Source organism: Mixophyes fleayi, chromosome 5 (assembly GCF_038048845.1).
Source record: "Mixophyes fleayi isolate aMixFle1 chromosome 5, aMixFle1.hap1, whole genome shotgun sequence".
Classification (NCBI taxonomy): domain Eukaryota; kingdom Metazoa; phylum Chordata; class Amphibia; order Anura; family Limnodynastidae; genus Mixophyes; species Mixophyes fleayi.
The window spans coordinates 249,360,497-249,382,234 of NC_134406.1; the positions used below are offsets into that span (position 1 = coordinate 249,360,497).

The 21,738-nt window shown below is 39.0% G+C and overlaps 1 protein-coding gene across 6 annotated transcripts in view; it reads left to right on the top strand.

Moving 5' to 3' along the window:
* Positions 1-17,668, top strand: part of RGS22 (regulator of G protein signaling 22) — an 82,791-nt gene extending 65,123 nt beyond the window's left edge. The window contains exons 18-29 of one of the 6 annotated variants that reach the window (XM_075213856.1): positions 1,309-1,471; positions 3,234-3,392; positions 3,728-3,796; positions 4,152-4,313; positions 5,493-5,672; positions 6,566-6,724; positions 7,687-7,788; positions 8,611-8,715; positions 9,726-9,827; positions 12,511-12,616; positions 14,271-14,379; positions 16,319-16,407. In XM_075213856.1, coding sequence (XP_075069957.1) covers positions 1,309-1,471; positions 3,234-3,392; positions 3,728-3,796; positions 4,152-4,313; positions 5,493-5,672; positions 6,566-6,724; positions 7,687-7,788; positions 8,611-8,715; positions 9,726-9,827; positions 12,511-12,616; positions 14,271-14,377 — 1,414 coding nt within the window. In that variant the 3' untranslated portion in view covers positions 14,378-14,379; positions 16,319-16,407. Of the gene's footprint in view, positions 1-1,308; positions 1,472-3,233; positions 3,393-3,727; positions 3,797-4,151; positions 4,314-5,492; positions 5,673-6,565; positions 6,725-7,686; positions 7,789-8,610; positions 8,716-9,725; positions 9,828-12,510; positions 12,617-14,270; positions 14,380-16,318 lie in introns of those variants that run through there. The other 5 variants (XM_075213858.1, XM_075213857.1, XM_075213860.1 and 2 more) reach the window with 5 other exon arrangements.
* Positions 17,669-21,738: the final 4,070 nt, after the last annotated feature.

Consider the following 21,738-nt stretch of genomic DNA (forward strand, 5'->3'; position numbering starts at 1 on the left):
GAGAGAGAGAGCAAACAGGAACACATGTGATTCCATGAAGCACATTAGACATTAGTAGGAGAGAGAGAGCAAACAGGAACACATGTGATTCCATGAAGCACATTAGACATTAGTAGGAGAGAGAGAGCAAACAGGAACACATGTGATTCCATGAAGCACATTAGACATTAGTAGGAGAGAGCGAGCAAACAGGAACACATGTGATTCCATGAAGCACATTAGACATTAGTAGGAGAGAGAGAGCAAACAGGAACACATGTGATTCCATGAAGCACATTAGACATTAGTAGGAGAGAGAGAGCAAACAGGAACACATGTGATTCCAAGAAGCACATTAGACATTAGTAGGAGAGAGAGAGCAAACAGGAACACATGTGATTCCATGAAGCACATTAGACATTAGTAAGAGAGAGAGAGCAAACAGGAACACATGTGATTCCATGAAGCACATTAGACATTAGTAGGAGAGAGAGAGCAAACAGGAACACATGTGATTCCATGAAGCACATTAGACATTAGTAGGAGAGAGAGAGCAAACAGGAACACATGTGATTCCATGAAGCACATTAGACATTAGTAGGAGAGAGAGAGCAAACAGGAACACATGTGATTCCATGAAGCACATTAGACATTAGTAGGAGAGAGAGAGCAAACAGGAACACATGTGATTCCATGAAGCACATTAGACATTAGTAGGAGAGAGCGAGCAAACAGGAACACATGTGATTCCATGAAGCACATTAGACATTAGTAGGAGAGAGAGAGCAAACAGGAACACATGTGATTCCATGAAGCACATTAGACATTAGTAGGAGAGAGAGAGCAAACAGGAACACATGTGATTCCATGAAGCACATTAGACATTAGTAAGAGAGAGAGAGAGCAAACAGGAACACATGTGATTCCATGAAGCACATTAGACATTAGTAGGAGAGAGAGAGCAAACAGGAACACATGTGATTCCATGAAGCACATTAGACATTAGTAGGAGAGAGAGAGCAAACACGAACACATGTGATTCCATGAAGCACATTAGACATTAGTAGGAGAGAGAGAGCAAACAGGAACACATGTGATTCTATGAAGCACATTAGACATTAGTAGGAGAGAGAGAGCAAACAGGAACACATGTGATTCCATGAAGCACATTAGACATTAGTAGGAGAGAGAGAGCAAACAGGAACACATGTGATTCCATGTAATGACCTTACTGATTTATTCTTATTTTGTTCATGTTATTGATGACAGTGACTGTTAGTGCTATTACTGCTCCCCATTCGCTTACGATACGTTTCTGGTAACTTGCAGCTTGGACCTTATGTGCTGGATCGATCTTGAGCAGCTCAGAAGAATTCCACACAAGGAAAAGGAAAGACGCTTAGAAAAATCCAAGGATATTAAAAATAAATATTTAAATAAAAAATATTTCTTTGGGCCAAACGGTCCGGCTACCAGAGATCAGCAGGAGCAGGTGAGAGAAACAGAAATCATTTTAATCCCATATTTTAATTTATATTTCCATCACCTAATTTTGCTCTTCTAATCAGCGGCCGACAAAATATCCTCAATCTTTTTCTGAATCTTAAACTTTGATAAATAAGTTTCTTCTAATCTCTGAAATCAAAGACTATGAAGTCTATTAGGCACCTCTGCTGGGCCCAGCACACTGGAAGAATGTCTCAAAAGTGCAGATTGTACAAAAAGGGGTTTTAAACATCTCAAGAGATAGATTTACTAAAGCTTCTTAAAAAGGAAAGTGGATGCGTTGCCCGTAGCAACAAATCAGATTCTAGCTATCATTTATCTGGTACATTCTGGAACATGAGGACCAGAATCTGATTGGTTGCTATGGGCAACACCTTCACTTTTTCTTTTTAGAATCTTTAGAAAATATATCTCCAAAACTAAGAACAGATGGAGCGCTACAGTCAGAAAGCTGTGATTGTTAAAACCATAAAAGTTGTTGTCAAATAAATCCGTAATTCTTTTCCAAATATTTTACTGTCCTCACTATACATTTTTAAAAGGTATAATATTTTGCTTATTTTATGATTCTAAGTTTACCGTGAGAAATTAGTTATTTTTTATATATATTTTTTTGTATGGAGGATTTAAAAACAGATGCCTGTTAGTTTAATCATTTTCTTGAAAATGCAATTATTCTACAACATATACAACATAAAAATTAAACTTTGTCATATTTTAAAAACATATCCAGAATGACCTTTTTATGCATTTGTGAATTTGACTGCAAATGTTAAAGTTTTTTTTGTTTGTTTGTTTTCTTCATTTAAGCTCAACCAATATTGTCAAAGTTATTTCCCTTCATTTCCACTTAATTTATGCATGTGCGCCAGAATTTATAAACTGCTGAGTGAAGTCTGACTTACCTTGATAGTCTCCAAAACATAGGGCTTTATCAATCACAGCTCAGATTTTAGGAGCAATTTGCGTTCATTAAGAAAGCCATAATTGGAACCATATGCAAAGCGGCAGCTATCTTCAGATGGGCCTGGTTATGCCAGGCAGACTACACATACACTTACTTCCAACTTGCGCTCATATTTTTACCCATTTCTTTTATTTGCAACAAGCCCATTCACAATTAAGTTATCAATAAAACTGCTAAAACGTCTCTAATACAGCAGAAACAACTCTCTGTTTTGTCTGTAAAAAGGTTTTGCTTAAACATGCACAAGCATAATATATGTCAGAGTGTTGAAATCAGCGCAAGCAGAGCATTCGTAAACAGCCAATCACAAGCGGTTCACTAATGCTGGAGACCGTTATCATCATTCTTTATTTACACCTGCGCTGACCATCCGCAAATAATAATACGGCTTTCTCAGGCGTGACACATCCTGATTAATACGTTAGAATGTAAGTGGAAAAATCATGCAAAACCACATGGGTGATATGCATGCGACCACTTTCCTGGGCATGGGCAGAACGATGTCGATGCAAAATATGCTGCACAAACTGGCATAGTGCTCACTCTGCATTAGCCCCATAGTCTCTATAAGTGGCAGTTTGTAGTTGTACCGCCATTTCCACAAATTACATTTTTTATGACATATTCTCTGAACCCTAAATTAGTTTTAAGAGGTCCAGCAGGTAAAAAGTCAGATTTTTTTCCAGTGAATTTTAATTTTTTATTTTTTTATTTGCTCCACATTTGAGCCTTTGTGTTCAGCTGTTGATTAGAATGTTGGAATTACTTGTGACTTCCTCAGGTCATGCTGCTGGCTGGAGGCTGGGGGAAGATCCTTCATGATTGTCTCTCTTCAGCCGTCCTCATCGAAATACAGAAATATGTCCGAATGAGGATCGAGAGAAAATGGCTTCCTATGTTCCTGTCAACAGAGGAATACCGAGAGCGGCAGAAACTGCAGGTGAGGAATACACAGTCTGCCTTTGTATTGTGGAGATGTATCAGTCCAGCTTTTCAGATGGAAAGGGCAGGATAGACCATGATTGAAATCTCAAGGGTTGCGCAATGTGCTCGCCCCATTCTGCAAATATGCTGCTGAGCTGGGTCACTGGGCGAGTTTGTAGGAGTAGGGAGAATGGGCGACACAGCACCAGCATCCTAGAGGTGTTGAAGAGTACATGATGACCTGCTAATGGGCAGGTGCTATCAGTAAGGGCCGGGTTTGGTATGTTCACCTGTACATGATTCTTGGATTACATTTTGCCTATTCACACAGTATATCTGGTTTATCTCCAGTCGCAGGTGAAGGATGTTGCGGAAGACGTCACATTTCCAACAAGCAAGAAGAAATTGGGAGTATGGAAGGTAGGATCTTGATTAGTGAATGTGCAGGACTTTTCTCCTTATTGTGTATGTAACGGGAACTGTCCCAATGGATAAGTGGTTGCTCCACTATTTATTGAAGTACTCCCCTCTATTATCCTGTGGCCAATGCTTTGTAACCCTAAACTGTTCACCCCACATTACAGTTTAAATCTGTTTAAATCTGGAGCAGCTGCCTTATAACTGTCCTGACACATATTTGTTTTTAAAGCATTCATATTTCTCAACAATTATTGAAATGTTTTATGTGCCTGATGTGTGCGTCCAGTACAAAGTATAAAACATATGAGCAGATATTGTTATCAGAGGATCACCCAGCTGAACGCTCTCATTACAGCACCTGGACACCAAGTGGATCTCGTCCTCCAAAGAAATCATCGCTTTCCGTAAAGCATTGCTGAACCCAATTACAGCGAGCCAGTTTCAACGTTTCATATCCCTACAAGGGGATTTTTTTGAAAACGGGCTGCTCTTCTGGCAAGAAGTGCAAAAATATAAGGTATCATGTTTCATTTCTTAATTCTAGGACATAAGCACTTTATAAAAGGGTGAGCAATTTAAATATTAGAAATTACTTTTATTTCAAGATTGTGTAATAGCAGTGCAGGCAGGTTCTAGTCCAGGGGGTAAATGTATCAAGCTGAGAGTTTTCCGGCGTGTTTGAAAAACCAATCAGATTTTAGCTATCATTTATTTAGTACATTCTACAAAATGATAACTAGAATCTGATTGGTTGCTATAGGCAACATCTCTACTTTTCAAACCCGCCAGAAATCTCTCAGCTGATACGTTTCCCACCAGATGGGAATTATAATGAGTTTCACATACATGACCATAGTTCTGACCGCTTGGCAAGGACGGGTGACCTTTCTCATATATGGGAACATTACTGTCCAAGAACTGTCTGGACTTAGGCAGCCCATGAACTGTATTATAGAAGAGTCTGTCCCTCAGTCATACAAAGTTCAGATATATATCTATGAACCCAGGAGTTCTCATTAGCTCCACCTGGATTTAATACGTAACTGGGGATTTTGGCTTTGAGAAGTGTGATATGCTCTAAATCGGTGCCAGAAATGTCCTGTGGGTTGAGCACAACAGCCAATCTCTTCTACGCACCTACTCTACACTTACATCATGCTCACTTATACGTTTCTCTGGATTTAAGATACCATGGTAATACGCCTAATGAATTCTCATGGAGAAAGTATATTGCAGCTTGTTGCCGGATGTCTGATCTTTATTTTATTCTCCTCATATCTTCCCCCACACAGTGATATTCTGCCAAAGAATAGCGCTACATGGAGAATTGTCTCATGACGCAGATATCCCATGAACACGAATCCATATTGAAACAATGAGATAACAACTGGCAATATTCCAGACAATACACTTGGTGGCTCCATCAGCCTAAATAATAACATCATATTTACATTTATAGCTACAGAAAACCCTACAGAGTTATAATGATGTTTACCATGTTTTAGATATTGGTTACTCCTTCTATATCCTGATTAGAGAACCATTAGAATAATACGCTGACTTATCTGGAAGTGGAGACTCCAGTAGAATATTGATGAGATAATGACAACCAGAATATTACAGTATTGATGGATGTGACCAGACAGTAAGAGTCTGTTCAGTAATATTGTGTTACTGACTGTCGCCGATCTTTCAGGAATTGTGCCACTCTCATTGCGATGACTCCATCATTCAGAACAAGATCACCGCTATCATCAACTGTTTCATCAATTCCTCCATCCCACCAGCTCTACAGATTGACATCCCTCCGGAACAAGCACAGAAGATTATGGAGCGACGCCGGGATCTAGGGTCCTACGTGTTTCAGGAAGCGCAGGTCAGCTGAAATAGGTGGATGGATCTCTGCTAGGGTGACTGTAGGGGCAGTGATTGGAGTTCTATCTACTTTACATTCATGTTGGGGTTGTTCTTTATAAATGTAAAGTGATATCGAACCTATAACCAGTGGGGGAAGTGGGCTGGTATACGGTAATATGTCATACCGCCACTTCTACTGCCTTCATTGTAAACTATCACATTCCATTCACTTACATTTTCCATACCGCAACTTCGACCACGGCCTAAATCAGAACAATTGTCATCTATTGTAATATCCTCGCCCTATTCGTAAATGGGTGCAAACAGTCCATACTTTACTTAGAAGTAAAGTTTGCCCCTTTTATTTATTAACAGTAAGCCATATTGACATAAATGAGCACAATTTTGAAGTTTCCGTAATCTTTGCAGCGAGTGATCACTTGGTTAGAATGTCTTATTGATTTATGGCTGCTGCTTGGAGATCTTTAAGAAATGACCTTGGGTTCACTCCTGTGTTCTAATAAGCTCCTGGATATAGAGGGTTGTTAATAACATGGACTGTGCCCAGGGTACACCATGGACCCATCTGTTCCTAATGTTGCATTTACCGTGATCCTGCAAGATTGGAGATCTGCAGAGGGCCAGAGCCGTGCATCCTCCACCCATGACTGAGTGAGCCATATTTACTTTGTATATTTGTCAGATGAACAATCTGTGTGTAAGGGGATAAAGAAGCAGATAGGGCAGTAATTCATATGTGTAGAATGAGAAGGGGGGTTTCACTGCAGTGCCAGGGTCCTAGATGTCGGTTACACAGGAACATGGATAGATCTGACAACCTGAAGAGGTGTCTGTTGTCACTTGCCAGATACAAACACCAGCAGACTCCATTAACCATGTGTGTATCTTCAGATGACCATCTTCAGCATTATGTTCAAGTTCTGGCCCCAGTTCTGCCACTTCCGAAGCCACCTGACGGATGAGAAGATTCTGCCGCTGCTGGAGAGGAAGAAGGCGAAGAAGATAGAGCAGATGAAGAAGAATATGAAAGAAGAAGAGAAGTTCGCCAAGGTCAGGAAACCGCATCTCTCCGTCTGTAATAAAACATCTACGGCGTAGAATAATGGGTCTTTGGTTGCAGCCAGGGATATAGTGATTACAGCCAAGGCTTCATATGATGCTGCCTAATTAAATAGAATGTTGTACTCAAAACTAATACTACCGTGTACCTTCAGCGGCTACTTGGGTATTTGTTTTATGGTACTTTGAGTCATTTGGAAAGCACAATAACTATAAACTGTCCCTAAATAATTATGAAAGGTACATTGTACTAGTAGAAGCTTCTTATATAGCTAAAAGCCATCTGGTACTGACTGTATTTTCTATAGTCCAAGTTTTAATAGCGTCTGGGATTTCATGCAGTCTAGTAATTGAATTATATGGGCTTAATGCTGATCTCTTATTGAACTTGGGAACATTTCAATGGTACAACAAACTGTGCTTCATTTCTTCCACTAGATACACTCATTATATACGAGTCTTTGTAGAGCTGCTTGTAGTTTATACTCAGTATATGGGACATAGATATTAAGTTATATTCGTATCTATAAACCCACCTAGATGTAAGAGATCTGTTTATAGACGTCCATTTGTAACCTTAAAGCTAGTATCAACCCTTTTCAGCACTCTCTAAAATCTGTGCTGCCTTAACTCAGATATATATATAGTTTATAATACCCAACCTGTAGTATCCAATGACAACTTTGCTTCCATCAGTGTGATCTTAGCTGGTAACAAACGTACGGGGAATGCACCGTATTAGCAGAGCAAAACTGACACATTATAACACAGCTTTGCATACGGAGATAATCTGATGTTGTCCTCTACTTTCAATGCCGCTATGATGAAAGCAGAAATCAGGTTGCAGAGAATAGACCTTTTAACCCTCAAAATATACACTGCATTTATCATTCCTGGTGCCGCCTTTTGCCACTAATGATATGTCTGACCTCAGTTTTTCTTTACATTTACAGCAGCAGCAGGAAGACTCAAAAAATAAGGGGACGTTGTCTGACATTTATAGGGATAACGAAAGCGTTTACAGTGAGAAGTTATTTCCTGGACGCAACAGAAATGTATGTAATCACAAATGTTATAGGATTAGATCTAAAACTGATGGACATTCTTGTGTAGCACTAGAATAGTGATTCACTGCTATTGACAGGCTGAAGTGACGCTGCTATTCAGCTGCGCAAAACGCGTTTAGATGGTGAGATAAGAAGACTTATCGCTTGATATTAAATACCATTACCAGAACCCTTGTGCAACAAAAAATTTGTGAACTGTATAAAAGGTCACATCATAAACAAATGCAGCATTGCAGGTCTTTGAATACTTTATAGTTTATATTGTCCATGGGATTTGTCCTTATAGACAACTAAAGATTTCTGGTAGATGTTAAGTGATAGCCATGTCCATAAACAAACCTAGGGATAGATTTACGAAAACATCTAAAAAGGAAAAGTGGAACTGTGGCCCATAGCAACCAATCAGATTCTAGCTATAATTTTCTATAATGTACTAAATACATGATAGCTAGAATCTGATTGGTTGCTATGGCCTCCACTTTTAATTTTGAGAAGTTTTAGTAAATCTTCCCCTCTAGGTGTGAGTGAGACTCATGGTGCAAAGTTTTTAAAAGTACTAACTATGAATAAATAGGGAATGTCAACACATCTGTGACTTGTAGCATCCGATGACACATTTGCTTTGATTGTTGTGGTAGAAACTAGTGTGGGATGTACTGGGAATGCAAGGTTTTAGTTTTGCTAATAACATAGGCACAGTGTAATTATTTTCTTGTGCTGGGAAACACATCTTACTGTAATTACTTGATTTCTACTTTGGTGTTTATTTACCGTTCCCATTCTGACCACAGTTATTCTCTACATTTACAGCAGCAGCAGCAGGACTCTAAAAGGAAGGGGACGTTATTGGACATCTATAGTGCTAATAATGAGCAACTAATATCTGGAAGTGAACCGCATGGACGCAGCAAAAATGTGTGTGGTCACAGTTGTGGTACTGATGGAAATGTTGTTACACTGGAACAATAATGCACAGGCAGAGGTGGAAGAGTAATCCATCTATATGTCTATCTGTCTGTCTATCTCATATCTATCTATCTAACTATCTCATATCTATCTATCTATCTATCTATCTCATATCTATCTATCTATCTATCTATCTACCTATCTCATATCTATCTATCTATCTATCTATCTATCTCATATCTATCTATCTAACTATCTCATATGTATCTATCTATCTATCTATCTATCTATCTATCTATATATCTATCTAACTATCTTATATCTATCTATCTATCTCATATGTATCTATATATCTATCTAACTATCTCATATCTATCTATCTCATATGTATCTATATATCTATCTAACTATCTCATATCTATCTATCTATCTATCTCATATGTATCTATATATATATATATCTAACTATCTCATATCTATCTATCTATCTCATATGTATCTATATATCTATCTACCTATCTCATATCTATCTATCTATCTATCTATCTATCTCATATCTATCTATCTAACTATCTCATATCTATTTATCTACCTATCTCATATGTATCTATCTATCTATCTCATATGTATCTATATATCTATCTAACTATCTCATATGTATCTATATATCTATCTATCTATCTCATATGTATCTATATATCTATCTACCTATCTCATATCTATCTCGCTATCTATCTATCTAACTATCTCATATCTATCTATCTATCTATCATATCTATCTATCTATCTATCTCTAATATCTATCTATCTATCTATCATTTACATGTCCTGTATATTGAGCTCCCATCAGCCCCAATTAATTCTAAATAGTTTATGAATTCATATATGAAATTGCTAACTTGTCTGAAACAATAACATACAAAAACAAAAGAGTACGATATGGTGTAATATGTTAAATGTCATTTGATAAATATATATATTGTTCCCCATCTGAGCGCAGTTATTCTCTACATTTACAGCAGCTTCAAGACTCTAAAAGGAAGGGGACTTTATCGGACATCTATGGCGATTACAGTGAGGAGCTATATTCTGGCCATGACACGTACGGACGAGGCAGAAATGTGCGTACTCACAATGTTTATAAGTCCACTGATGATTTACAGTCTGTTCTGCAGTGCAAAATGTGTTTAACTGGTGAACAAGCAGCTCGACTGTCTGGATATATTAAATACCATTTCCAGAATCACTGGACAGCTACGACAATGTATCTATATATGTCCCTTACAGAGCAATCTTTGAGGAAATCATTGTACACCACCTGTTTGTCATTTTCAGCTGCTGTGGAACTACACATCCCAGCATGGCCTGTCAGTCTATTGGTCTTCAGATGTCTAAATAAATATAAAATTAATAAACTGTATGTTAGTACAACAAGTAAAATCTTCTCACTATAACAGTAATTTACGGCAGTACAAGACATGCGGGACAGCGGATCTGTTCATGTTGTGCCACCTCGCACATACATAGGTACGTGCCCATACTCTAGTTTAGGGAATCGCCCCTTGGAGATCACTCTGTGCCTATTTTCACAAGTCCAACTGGAAATGCTCATGTGCAAAAAAATGTTGCTACAATGTCCATCCTTCTACTATTAAGGGTTAAACGATCTTTATCAATTTCAACGTATCTATTGCTCAGTATAACCTGACTCTTGTCTCACATTAATCATTACAGTGATTCACTGTGTCACTTTTGTGTGTTTGATTGTTTGTTCTTACACTGGTCATAATGCACCGAGAAACGTCCTGACACAGCTCAGAATAGCCGGAGGCACAGAGGAATTCCACCAAGAGGGGAGCAGAGAGCTGCCGCCATTGGAAGCGCTGCGCATTGTCCCCAACCTGCTCATCCCGCATGTTGTCATACCAGCAATATAACATAAAGATGTAAATGTATCTGCATGAAGATACGTTTATACTACTCTTTAAGCGCATCATGTGGCAGCAAATGCAAAACTCCAATCATCATCATCATCAGCTTGGTGATAAATTGTGTTTTTCTTCTTAACAAAAAAGCTTTAAGTAAATACATAAATCTAGTACTTGATAAAATATAAAATTGTAGGCAATTGTGGTTAGACCCCTCCTGCGTTGTAACCACTACTAACCAATCAGGGCGGCATCTCACGCTCTGACCAGTTAAGAGTGAAGCTGCTGTGTTGTGTAAACTTTTCATTGGATTAAGAGATGGAAGCCTAGTTCTACATCAGCCCGGATCTGTGCTCTGGGGATACAGCGCCCATAACAGACTCATGTCTGCGGCTGTCTCTACCTCTAAGTAGAGAGCAATTATGTGGACACGTCTTTACTGTACGCGGTCAACGTTTTACATCCCTGCCCTTCTCCGCCTCGCCAGTCGTAAGAATGCTCATTTTTATGCACATGCGCAGTATGAAAAACTGTATTTTACACTTGCATCTGCGTACGATACTGCAAATATGTCCTGCGTCTTATAAACCACAGCCGTATGTTGTAGTGCACAATTAATACTGTCAATGAACAGACAATACTCACAGTACAATGGGGTACACGGGAAGACAGTGATACATGCACCGGCGTCCTCTACATGTTTCCATGTATCTGGGCAAAGACCTGCATATATTTCACTGCCACAAGTGGGCCCCGCTGGTGTCTGCCACCCGATAGGACAGCAAAATACAACTTGTGCGTATTATTTGTGTAGCTCTTGAGTCTTCTATATTCCTACAATTCTTTTACTTACAATAAATTATCCCAACTCAAAATAAGACATATTTTTAAAGAAATTAATTTTGCTCTTGGTGCTAGGGAAGTAAATAAGCCAAGGAAAAACTTGAGTTGTTAATGAGGCAATACAGGACTCACTGCTTAATTAACCACGGTTAACCGAAATTTGATTCGGGCTCGATTCCTGACCAGGACCCTATCTGTGTGGATGTTCTCCTTATGTTTGTGTGCTCTGGTTCCCCCCCACACTCCAATAACATACTAGTAGGTAAATTGGCTGCTGACAAAATTAACCCTAGTCTGTGTCTTTCTGTCTGTGTGTATGTGTGTGACGGTAAAGAGTATTTATGGACGTGCAGTGCATTGTTATTGGTGGAAATCAGCCTAATCGTCCAGCAAACACACTCATAGGTGCACCCCCTCATACCCGCATTTAGAACAGCCCCTGGAAGATTAATCTACTTTTCCAGGATTACTGGTCCTGGATTTAAACAGTAAACATGTAACTTCAAATTCCCACCCTTCAATAATTCCAACAGTTCAGTTTTTCTCTTATAATACTGCCCAGATTAGTCTCTTTTGTCCTAAATGAATGATGAGAGTGAGAGCACATAGGGCTGTCTTAGTACATGTGTCACTTGTGTGTGCTACAGTGCTTTTATTACATTGCTTGAAAGGCACCAAGGGGCAAATTCAATTAGCATTCGTGCCCACGATTACGCGCAGCTGCGCGGGTCCCGATACTGCAACATCGCCGATTAGGGGTGTGTACGGAAATCGGCGATGTTGCGGTACAATAATGACACTTTACAAGCGCAGCCGCGCATAATTGAATCCTAATTGAATATGCCCCCAAGAGTTCCTGATTACCAGAAACTCCGGACTAGCTGGAAAAATCAAGTCCATTTGTCGGAAAAGAAAATTAGAGAGAGCCGTAAGCTAATATATATATATATATATATATAATATTCCACAGCATTGTAGTGAGCAGCTATGGCACTGTCCCTTCTGTAATTGCTGCATGTCACTGTGCTTGTAGGTATGTTGGAGTTATTCAAAATACTTGGAAGCTCTGGAGCAGGAGAGGATGCTGGTTAAAGTACAGCAAGACTTGGAGAGGAGCACAGAGTCCAGCTTCACATCAGGTAGTGTATTAGGTGTTCAGTCCAGGTTATTATGTGAACTGTAGGCTTATGTGAAGTCAGCCAGGAGTATAATCTCATTTTTGGATGTGATATACTTTTATCTTTGTCACTGTCTGGGGTGGATGACAGTGTAGTGAAATATATTGTCACCTGCTGGCATTAGTATGAAATAACCACTCTACATAGGGCTTGGAATCTGCGTTAGAGGCAGGAGGACTAGAGTAGTATCTATACAAAGGAGATCATTATTTCAGTAACAAGGTGACTGCTAATGAAACTGGTTACCAGACTGATTGTAATCATTCATCTCTACACACACAGACCTATAATAGTCAGTTTCATCACTGACCTAAGTGGGAATCCAAAATATTAATCAGAGACTACATAGATTGAAGCTACAGACATATACATAGATATCATTTGAATTAAGTATAATGATGTGATTCTATGAATAAGAGCTATCTGATCCCTAAGAAAGAATAAGCCCTAGACAGTATTTATATGAATGAATGTTTGAAGTGGTGGTAATACCAACATCCGTTGCATATACTTACAGGTACATCATTTATTTCTACAAGGTGTGAAATAAATTGGACTCATTATTTAAGATATATTTAAGAATCATAGAAAGACAACACCTGACATTGCAGTGGATACTGCAATTTTATCTCACATCCTTCCATGAATTTGTCACTTATCACATACATTTGTTTTGTTTTTGATATATCGTTGTCTACAAATCATCCTTGGAGTGCCCCAAGGAAACACATTTCTTTTTGAATGTACACATTAGAGTATATAAGGGTGCCCCTCCGGTAGCTACATTTAAACTGAGTGGAAATTGGATAAATTCCAAAAAACAAAGGATGAAAATACTATTTCCCTTGGATGACCACAGGTTAAAATAATCCCAGGGCGGATGGTGCACCAGTTCTCTTCCATTAATATGACCTATACTTGAGTAGTAATTTTATAACGAAACATTTTATTATTTTATTTGCTTTTGTACTGAATTATATTTTGGGGTTGGTATATTTTGTCTTGGGTGGGTTTAAGAGAAAGGGAAGCTGTCACATGTCTTGTCTTGTGAGGGAACTGTGTCCTATTTGCTGCACGAGGAGATGCTGGGCCTAGGATTGGTGCATCGGTTGTGCAACGCGTTTTGTGGCCATTGTAGTGTCTGAGGTATGTTTGGTGGAGGAAGAGAGGAATCAAGAAGAAAAGCTGCAGCCATTGTTCAAAAACAGTCTATGAAACAAGAGTAAGTACATTATCTTTGTCACTCTCTGATATGGATGACATTTGTCCAAAAAATTGTCACCTTATATAATTATTACTATTGCTAGTCATCAGTGATAATATATAACTACCTTTAATGACTAGTAATATCAGAGTTTGGCAAAGATAAGATCTTTCACAGCAGTGTATACAGTTGGTCACACCACCCATGTATTTACTTAGAAGTATGGTTTTATGTTTTTTTGCATTGGCCTAAATACACCTATTGCCCAGGCATGAAGGTCCATCTTGGTAGAGAGCAAAAACCTCTGAACCTGTAAATCTATCATGTTCCTCTTCAACCTTGTGACTGACTTATTTTTTTAAACCACTTCTGCCGTGTGCATAGTTGGTTTCATGGAATTTCTCTATTTAGACAATTCATTATACAGTGTGAAAACTGAGGATTCTAAAAGGACGGCCTTCAACTCTTCTCACCAGGCTGCACACATACAAAGACTGTCCTCTGCTGCAAGACACTAACGGTGAATATATGTATCTGAAAATATCCCTGATCACCACATTCCCATAAAACATCTTTATTGTTCCTTTGTGACCGAAGATCAAGATCAGTATTTAGGAACAGATATACTGTACATGTCTGTTTCCTTTTGTTTAAATATTTTTGCTGATACTCTCAAATATGATGTTTATTAAAAATCTTACATGAATGGTGCTGTTACAGTGATCCTGTTGTCTAGGGGAACTATAACTAAAATCTAGAGGGGAAATTATAATTTTGGGTGACTGAGTAGGACTGATTCAGCCATTTTGCTCTTGGGCTGAATTTCCATGTCACATGGGGGCCTATCAGTGTGATCAGCAGAGAACCAGACACGTATGCTGACAGCTGACAAAATGTGCCGGTTGATCACATGGATGTAAAGTTAATAAGTGAAGATCATTTTCTCAGATGCAATGGGCAATATATAATGTATAACTTATTTCATCATTATTTTATCAGATTGATAAATGTAATAATGTAATCTAGAGCAGACCTTGGACAGGAGACATTGTGTGATCTTATTTAATTACCCGGGCCACTTTTCTCATGGAATGTTATGATAATGTTCTTTGGTGAAATGACTTCCACATGAGATGTTTTCCGAGGAGACAAATAGCATTTGTTTAATTCATAAATGAGAAATTCTGTGTATACTGCGATACAGAACCAGGACCCAGGGAATAGATCACTTCACTGATTCAGAGTTTCCAGAAGTTTATCACATCTTGTTCTCATTGTAGTACATTTATTGCCTCATTAATAAAAGGTCTTCTAGTACAAAAGACATTAATTAATATCATTGTCATTCATTAATAATAGGATGTTCTTTGTGTTCTTAAATTACTGAAATATGCTTAGAAATAATCCTGTAAGTCTATGTTATGAAGACCCAGGCTTTGTGTGGGACATCTGTTTATCCTCACTTATTAAACCCTTTGGGGAAGTGTAGAAATTGGAACTAGGGGTAAAATGTTATAAGAATTCCTGACAATATATATGCTGGATAAGTCAATCTGAGAATGTTGGAGTCTCTGAAGACTATACTACTCTTTTCTTTTTTTAAAGAACTACTGCTATTTCAGTGGTCCTACAGTGATAGTAGGCAAGGAGTGATCCTACAGTGATAGTAGGCATGGAGTGGTCCTACAATGATAGTAGGCAAGGTGTGGTCCTACAGTGATAGTAGGCAAGGAGTGGTCCTACAGTGATAGTAGGCAAGGAGTGATCCTACAGTGATAGTAGGCAAGGAGTGGTCCTACAGTGATAGTAGGCAAGGAGTGGTCCTACAGTGATAGTAGGCAAGGAGTGATCCTACAGTAATAGTAGGCAAGGAGTGGTCCTCCAGTGATAGTAGGCAAGGAGTGGTCCTACAGTGATAGTAGGCAAGGAGTGATCCTACAGTGATAGTAGGCAAGGAGTGGTCCTACAGTGATAGTAGGCAAGGAGTGATCCTACAGTGATAGTAGGCAAGGAGTGGTCCTACAGTGATAGTAGGCAAGGAGTGGTCCTACAGTGATAGTAAGTAAGGAGTGGTCCTACAGTGATAGTAGGCAAGGAGTGGTCCTACAGTGATAGTAGGCAAGGAGTGGTCCTACAGTGATAGTAGGCAAGGAGTGGTCCTACAGTGATAGTAGGCAAGGAGTGGTCCTACAGTGATAGTAGGCAAGGAGTGGTCCTACAGTGATAGTAGGCAAGGAGTGATCCTACAGTGATAGTAGGCAAGGAGTGGTCCTACAGTGATAGTAGGCAAGGAGTGTCAAATTTGGAAGTCTGGCATCTTTAAAGCCAAATAACAAATTTGTCATTTTCATTTATCTGGATAGGAAACTCCATAGCCTGTCTCCTTGTATCGTGTAAACCATATCTGTGCTGATGTTTCAGTATGAGTTATATTAAAATGTGTTATTTCTTCTTTCTAGATGAAAGGATGGGCTGAGAAACATGACAGGAGTCTGACAGCGCTGAGCAGGATTCTCCCCAATACATTTCATAAATCAGGGACTGAAATTAAATCATTTCAACAAATCATTTCATGCATGAATAATAACTTTTACTTTGTAACAGTTGTGTAAATGTCTGTAACTCAAAACATAACACTGGACACTTGTAACAGTACAGATTACTGTATAGACGTGTAACATGTGACAACACATTGGAAGCAAGTTCTCAGCTGCCATTAGGCACATAGTATGCAGTATGTGATGCCTAGTGCTATGTGTCACAGCTGTAAGACTAGGTACACACACTTATTGTTACACACACACACACACACACACACACACACACACACACACACACACACACACACACACACACACACACACACACACACACACACACACACACACACACACACACACACACACACACACACACTAACCGGTTCCGAGTCTTTTTACTGTGATAAATCCGCTGACATACTTTATACAGGATTTTTTTTTTCTTAAGCACAAACATCAACATTTCTTTGAATGATCACAACTATGAACAAATATGTGTAAATTATAAGAGGCAAACCCTGGCTACATCTGAATTATTCAAAAGCTTTATAGATCACATAACCTTTATAAAGTGCCACCTACTTTACAACATTTCTCCAATAGCGCCCAATTCTAGAGACCCTTCCTGCCTTTTATGGTGACAAATGACAATAACCAATAAAAATATATATTATGTAGTCCACACATTTATTAATACATAATAATCTGCAATATGGAACCGATTGGTTGATGACTGTGTGCAGCAGAGAGCAGTACAGACACGTTACCTGGTCTTCTTGTATTAAACAAGCCACAAACGTGCTCTGATTGGTGGATCCATCTGCTAGCGGTAACGGCTCCTCCAAGCTTGTGAGTGTAGTTATCACAAACATGCTGCCCCTTTAAATAAAAATGCAATTAACCTCTGACATGACTCTGTGGTGAGAGATGAATTTATGTATGACACATGTAGTTCAAATAAATGCCAAGATTGGTTTATGTGTAAAGAATGTTTAATTTCTGTATAGCATCAGCTGAGGACGAGTGAACTTGGCACAGACTATAATAAAACGAAGTCTGTAAGTAAAGTTAGTTATTGAGTATTATGTATATTATATACTAATCATTGGGTTGACATGTCCATGTATTTTTATTAAAATGTGTAGGACATGTAGCAGAACAATCCGCGTGGTGATTATTACAGGGGTATAATTATTTCACTGATTAATATGCATGTAATCCTGAAACACTTTTAAAATGATTGAGCTGTACTCAATAAATAGCCCCCATCCACATGTATAATGTCAAAGACAAACCAGGTTCAATTCTTATCACAATAATGCTAATTCTGGTCTGATTTGTGAATGAGACACCAGAATAACTTGGCTGCACTGTTCTTCAGGCCATTTGATGCATGTAGACCAGTTGCAATGTTTAAGCTGATTAGCGCCACCTAGTCCTGTGTATGGTATCTATAAATATAATATTGCAATAAAAGAAATGCACTGTACATGAATACACCCCGTATCTAGGATGGGCTATCTGATCCACTGTCCAATATCCACAGGTCATCCCTCTGTAAATCACTAAGATATGTGTCCTGTGGGAGAAATTAGGCAACTCCCCACATTGCACTAAATGCCCCCATGAAATGGGACTGTGCATTATATCCTCAGGATTGCAGATACTCATAAAAATGCAAATATTACAAAGTGTAAAAATAAATCACTTAAATGTCAGATTGTTTAGCAGCCTTAGTATCACTTTGTCATTGATTTATACCACATTTGTGTTTTTAACACATATCCTTATATAAATGCACTTACCCAAAATGCACCCGATTGGTGCAAAAGCCAATTTACAGTATAGTGTGACAGACTGCTAGGACCTCATAAGAACCTGTAAAAATCCCAGGTTTTTTTTTCAGTGGTAAAGAGTAGTGAGGGGTCATCAGTGGAGCATACGGCCCCCCCCAAAGTAGTTGGCTCCCCAGCAGTCAGTACAATGGGCTGGATGTGGTCAGAGACACAACATGCGAGTGCTTCTCCTGCTTCCCATAGTGCTATTTAAATAACAGTGAAGAAATTAATAAATATTACTGATGCAGATTATGGGCCTGATTTTCAGTTAGGAGCAAAGCAAAGGAGCAAATTTGCACCTTGGCAAATCCATGTTGCATTAGAGGTGGAGTTAAATTTTAAAGGCAGGGACACATTTATAGTCAGGGTAGCGCATGTCATAGATCAACTTTAATTTCAGTGTTAACATAAAGCTAACGAGTGTGTGCTACATGAAAAAACAGCCATTATGTTCCTTGTGTGCAAAAAAAATAAGTAAATTTGTACCCCTTGTATTGTAACATGGTTTGTCCAGGTGCAAAGTTGCTCCTTTTCTTTGCTTTGCTGACTGAAAATCAGGCCCTATGTTGCTATTAAGATGGCTGCAATGTACCAAATCAGAAAACTGCCCCTGGAAATGGTCATGAAATGTTTTCCAATGAATGCAGCTCTGTGGGCAATTTAAAACGACAAACTCAAAACCATTCCAGAACACAAACAGTAAATGTGAAATATCATCTGCAGATCTTATATGTGTCCTGAAACATGCAATGTGCCTTTTTTATACTTTATTTTGGCCACCAATCCTACAGATATTCTAGGACCCAGCTATAAATTACTAGAATTCACTTCAAAGGCTAATCTTACAACTCTGTTATTTGTTCCATCTTTCTTCTGTTTTGTGAATGTTTTTATATTGGCACCCGCAGTCTGCTCTCGCACAGGCGGTTCTACAGTTTCCTTTACATTTACAACAACGTTTTTTTGGCAAAGTGTAGTAATTAATACCCTGCTGGAGCTTATGCATCGTTACAATCTGATGCTTCTCAATGGGGAAAAGTGACGACTGAATTTATTTGTTTTCTTTTTTTATAGAAAGCCATGTTCTGCTGTCCAACTGCAGGCTAGGAGGTTGCCTCTTACAGCCAGTAAATCTGCATTGAACAGAGATTGCTGACATGACTGTTTAATGCCAGAACTGTTTGTCCTATGGTGCACATTTGGAGACATGAGAACACATTTTCCTAATTTGATTTAAATACAGCACAAACAGACTATTCAATTACTCAATGTCTTCTTATCCTGCCATGGTGGGATGTCTTTTTTTTCTTTTTCACCATTTTAATTATTAGGTTGGAAATGCAACATAAGAACCTAACATGTTAAAAAAAAATATTTTTGGATGAGTAATATTTACCCCTTCTAAACTAGATGTGTTTCCAGCAGTTTGGTAAATATAATCTACCATTATAATGTTTATTAAATCCAAAGGTTTTTATTGGTTATTTTTTAAATGAATAAACTGAGTACACTCAAGCTGCTAAAAGGCAACAGCAGTGTGTAACGGGAAGTGCTGACAATAAGGGGTTGGGGGGCACATAAAAAACTGTTTCTTGGAATATCAATGACCAGTACGTCATATAAGGATAATTAGTCAAGCCTTAACTCCTGCGAAAACTGCACTTTTTGCAGAAAAAAAGCTAATGTTAATATTGCGGCTATTTAGCAAAACCAGCGGTCCAGTATCCTTGGTTGGGGGCCTCTGTCGGTGCTTCCCCAACGCCTATTTAACAAGGACAGTGTCGGTACTTCTCAGGATGGCAATAGCAGAGGCACAGTACAGAAAAAAGAAATATTAGCAAAATAAAGCATTTTCCCCTTTTTAAATAAAGTTCTTTTCTTTATATTTTCCATTTTTTTTTCTTTTAAACTTTATTTTTTGAATGAATCTGAAACTGGAAGCCCAAGTACATTTACAGTTGTAAGGGCCATTGGGTGTCCCCGAAGCCACTATGATCTGCCCTCCCCCTTCCTCACGTATTTATCTTCATTGCTAAGATGGTAAACGTTGATGCACTATTCTCTGCTTGTCTCAGCTTCAAAAGCTCCTGGCCCAATGCACATGACTTAAAAGAAACTTTTTGAAGGTCAACTAATTGACTAATCCCCCAAACTCCTTGTCATATACATAGGCCGAATCCTCTTACTTGACATCATGGAGGCTGCACAACAGTGGCGGGTTAGGTCTTAGCTGTCCGTGTGGACACCATGCTTCTGTGCAGCTCCGCTCCAGGCTCCAACATTCTCTGGACAATTATCATGTGACATCTGTTGTGGCTCCAAGGTCACTTACCTAGGGTTAGATTTACTAAGCTGCGGGTTTGAGAAAGTGGGGATGTTGCCTATAGCAACCAATCAGAATCTAGCTGTCATTTTGTAGAAGGTACTAAATAAATGAAAGCTAGAATCTGATTGGTTGCTATAGGCAACATCCCCACTTTCTCAAACCCGCAGCTTAGTAAATATACCCCCTAGTCCATCAAGACCTCCAGCCTTGTTCTAACCTCTGTGCATGCCGCAACACCATCACCAGCAACAAGATTGTACGGTGCAAGATGCCAATCTCCATGGTTGTATTCAACCTGGACTAATTTACAGTTGGAGGCCCTAAGCCCTGTTTGTGTGAACAAATGAGTTTTTTTTTGTGTTACAACCAGTTGCTAACTGAGCAACTGGACCTGTTTATTTCCAACCTCACTTGTTTTACTGACCCAAAACCTTGGCTTCGTAGATGGAAATATCTGTATCTCCTGTTTCTCCAACTCTCTGCCCCAAAATTATTTTATCTTTCTCCCTAAGGCCTCAGTGACCACTTACCTACCTCAGGGGATCTCTGATCATACTACACTACACCCTTAAACAACGGTATATTCTACTTCTCCTTATGTAAAAACTAAGTACAAAACAAAGGATATATGACCATGGAGAGTGAAACAGCTACCAACAAGCGCTGCTTTCTAAGTATTGTACTACTCCCACTGTTTAACCCTCATTAGATTGTGTTCAATAATAGTTTAACAAACTCCATTCTGACTTTTCCTAATGGGAAGAAGTGTGAGCCGGAGGGCAGACCTATAGAGGTGTACAAGCTGCACTTAGAGGAGCACTGCAGCGGGACATATTTGCTATGGAGCTCACTCAGCCGTCGGGTTCACATATCATCACTCTACAAGTTACAGTGGGAGGGCTCAAACTGGCATACAAGCTTTGCCAAAGCTCCCCTGCTAACAGGTGTGACATGCACTTACACCTCAGGGAACATTACAATCACCCCCCTCCCTCCGTTAGTATAATAAACACCAGGCACACCATGGAAGGTCATTAAGCTATTACACCAAGCAGGACATGGCATTAATAGGGTTGTACAGTAAACACATTTACATAGAAGAACATGGCATGAACTTTCTCAAACAATTCCTTGTCCCAGCAAAGGCAACAGCACCACCATTCCCCAGTCCACAC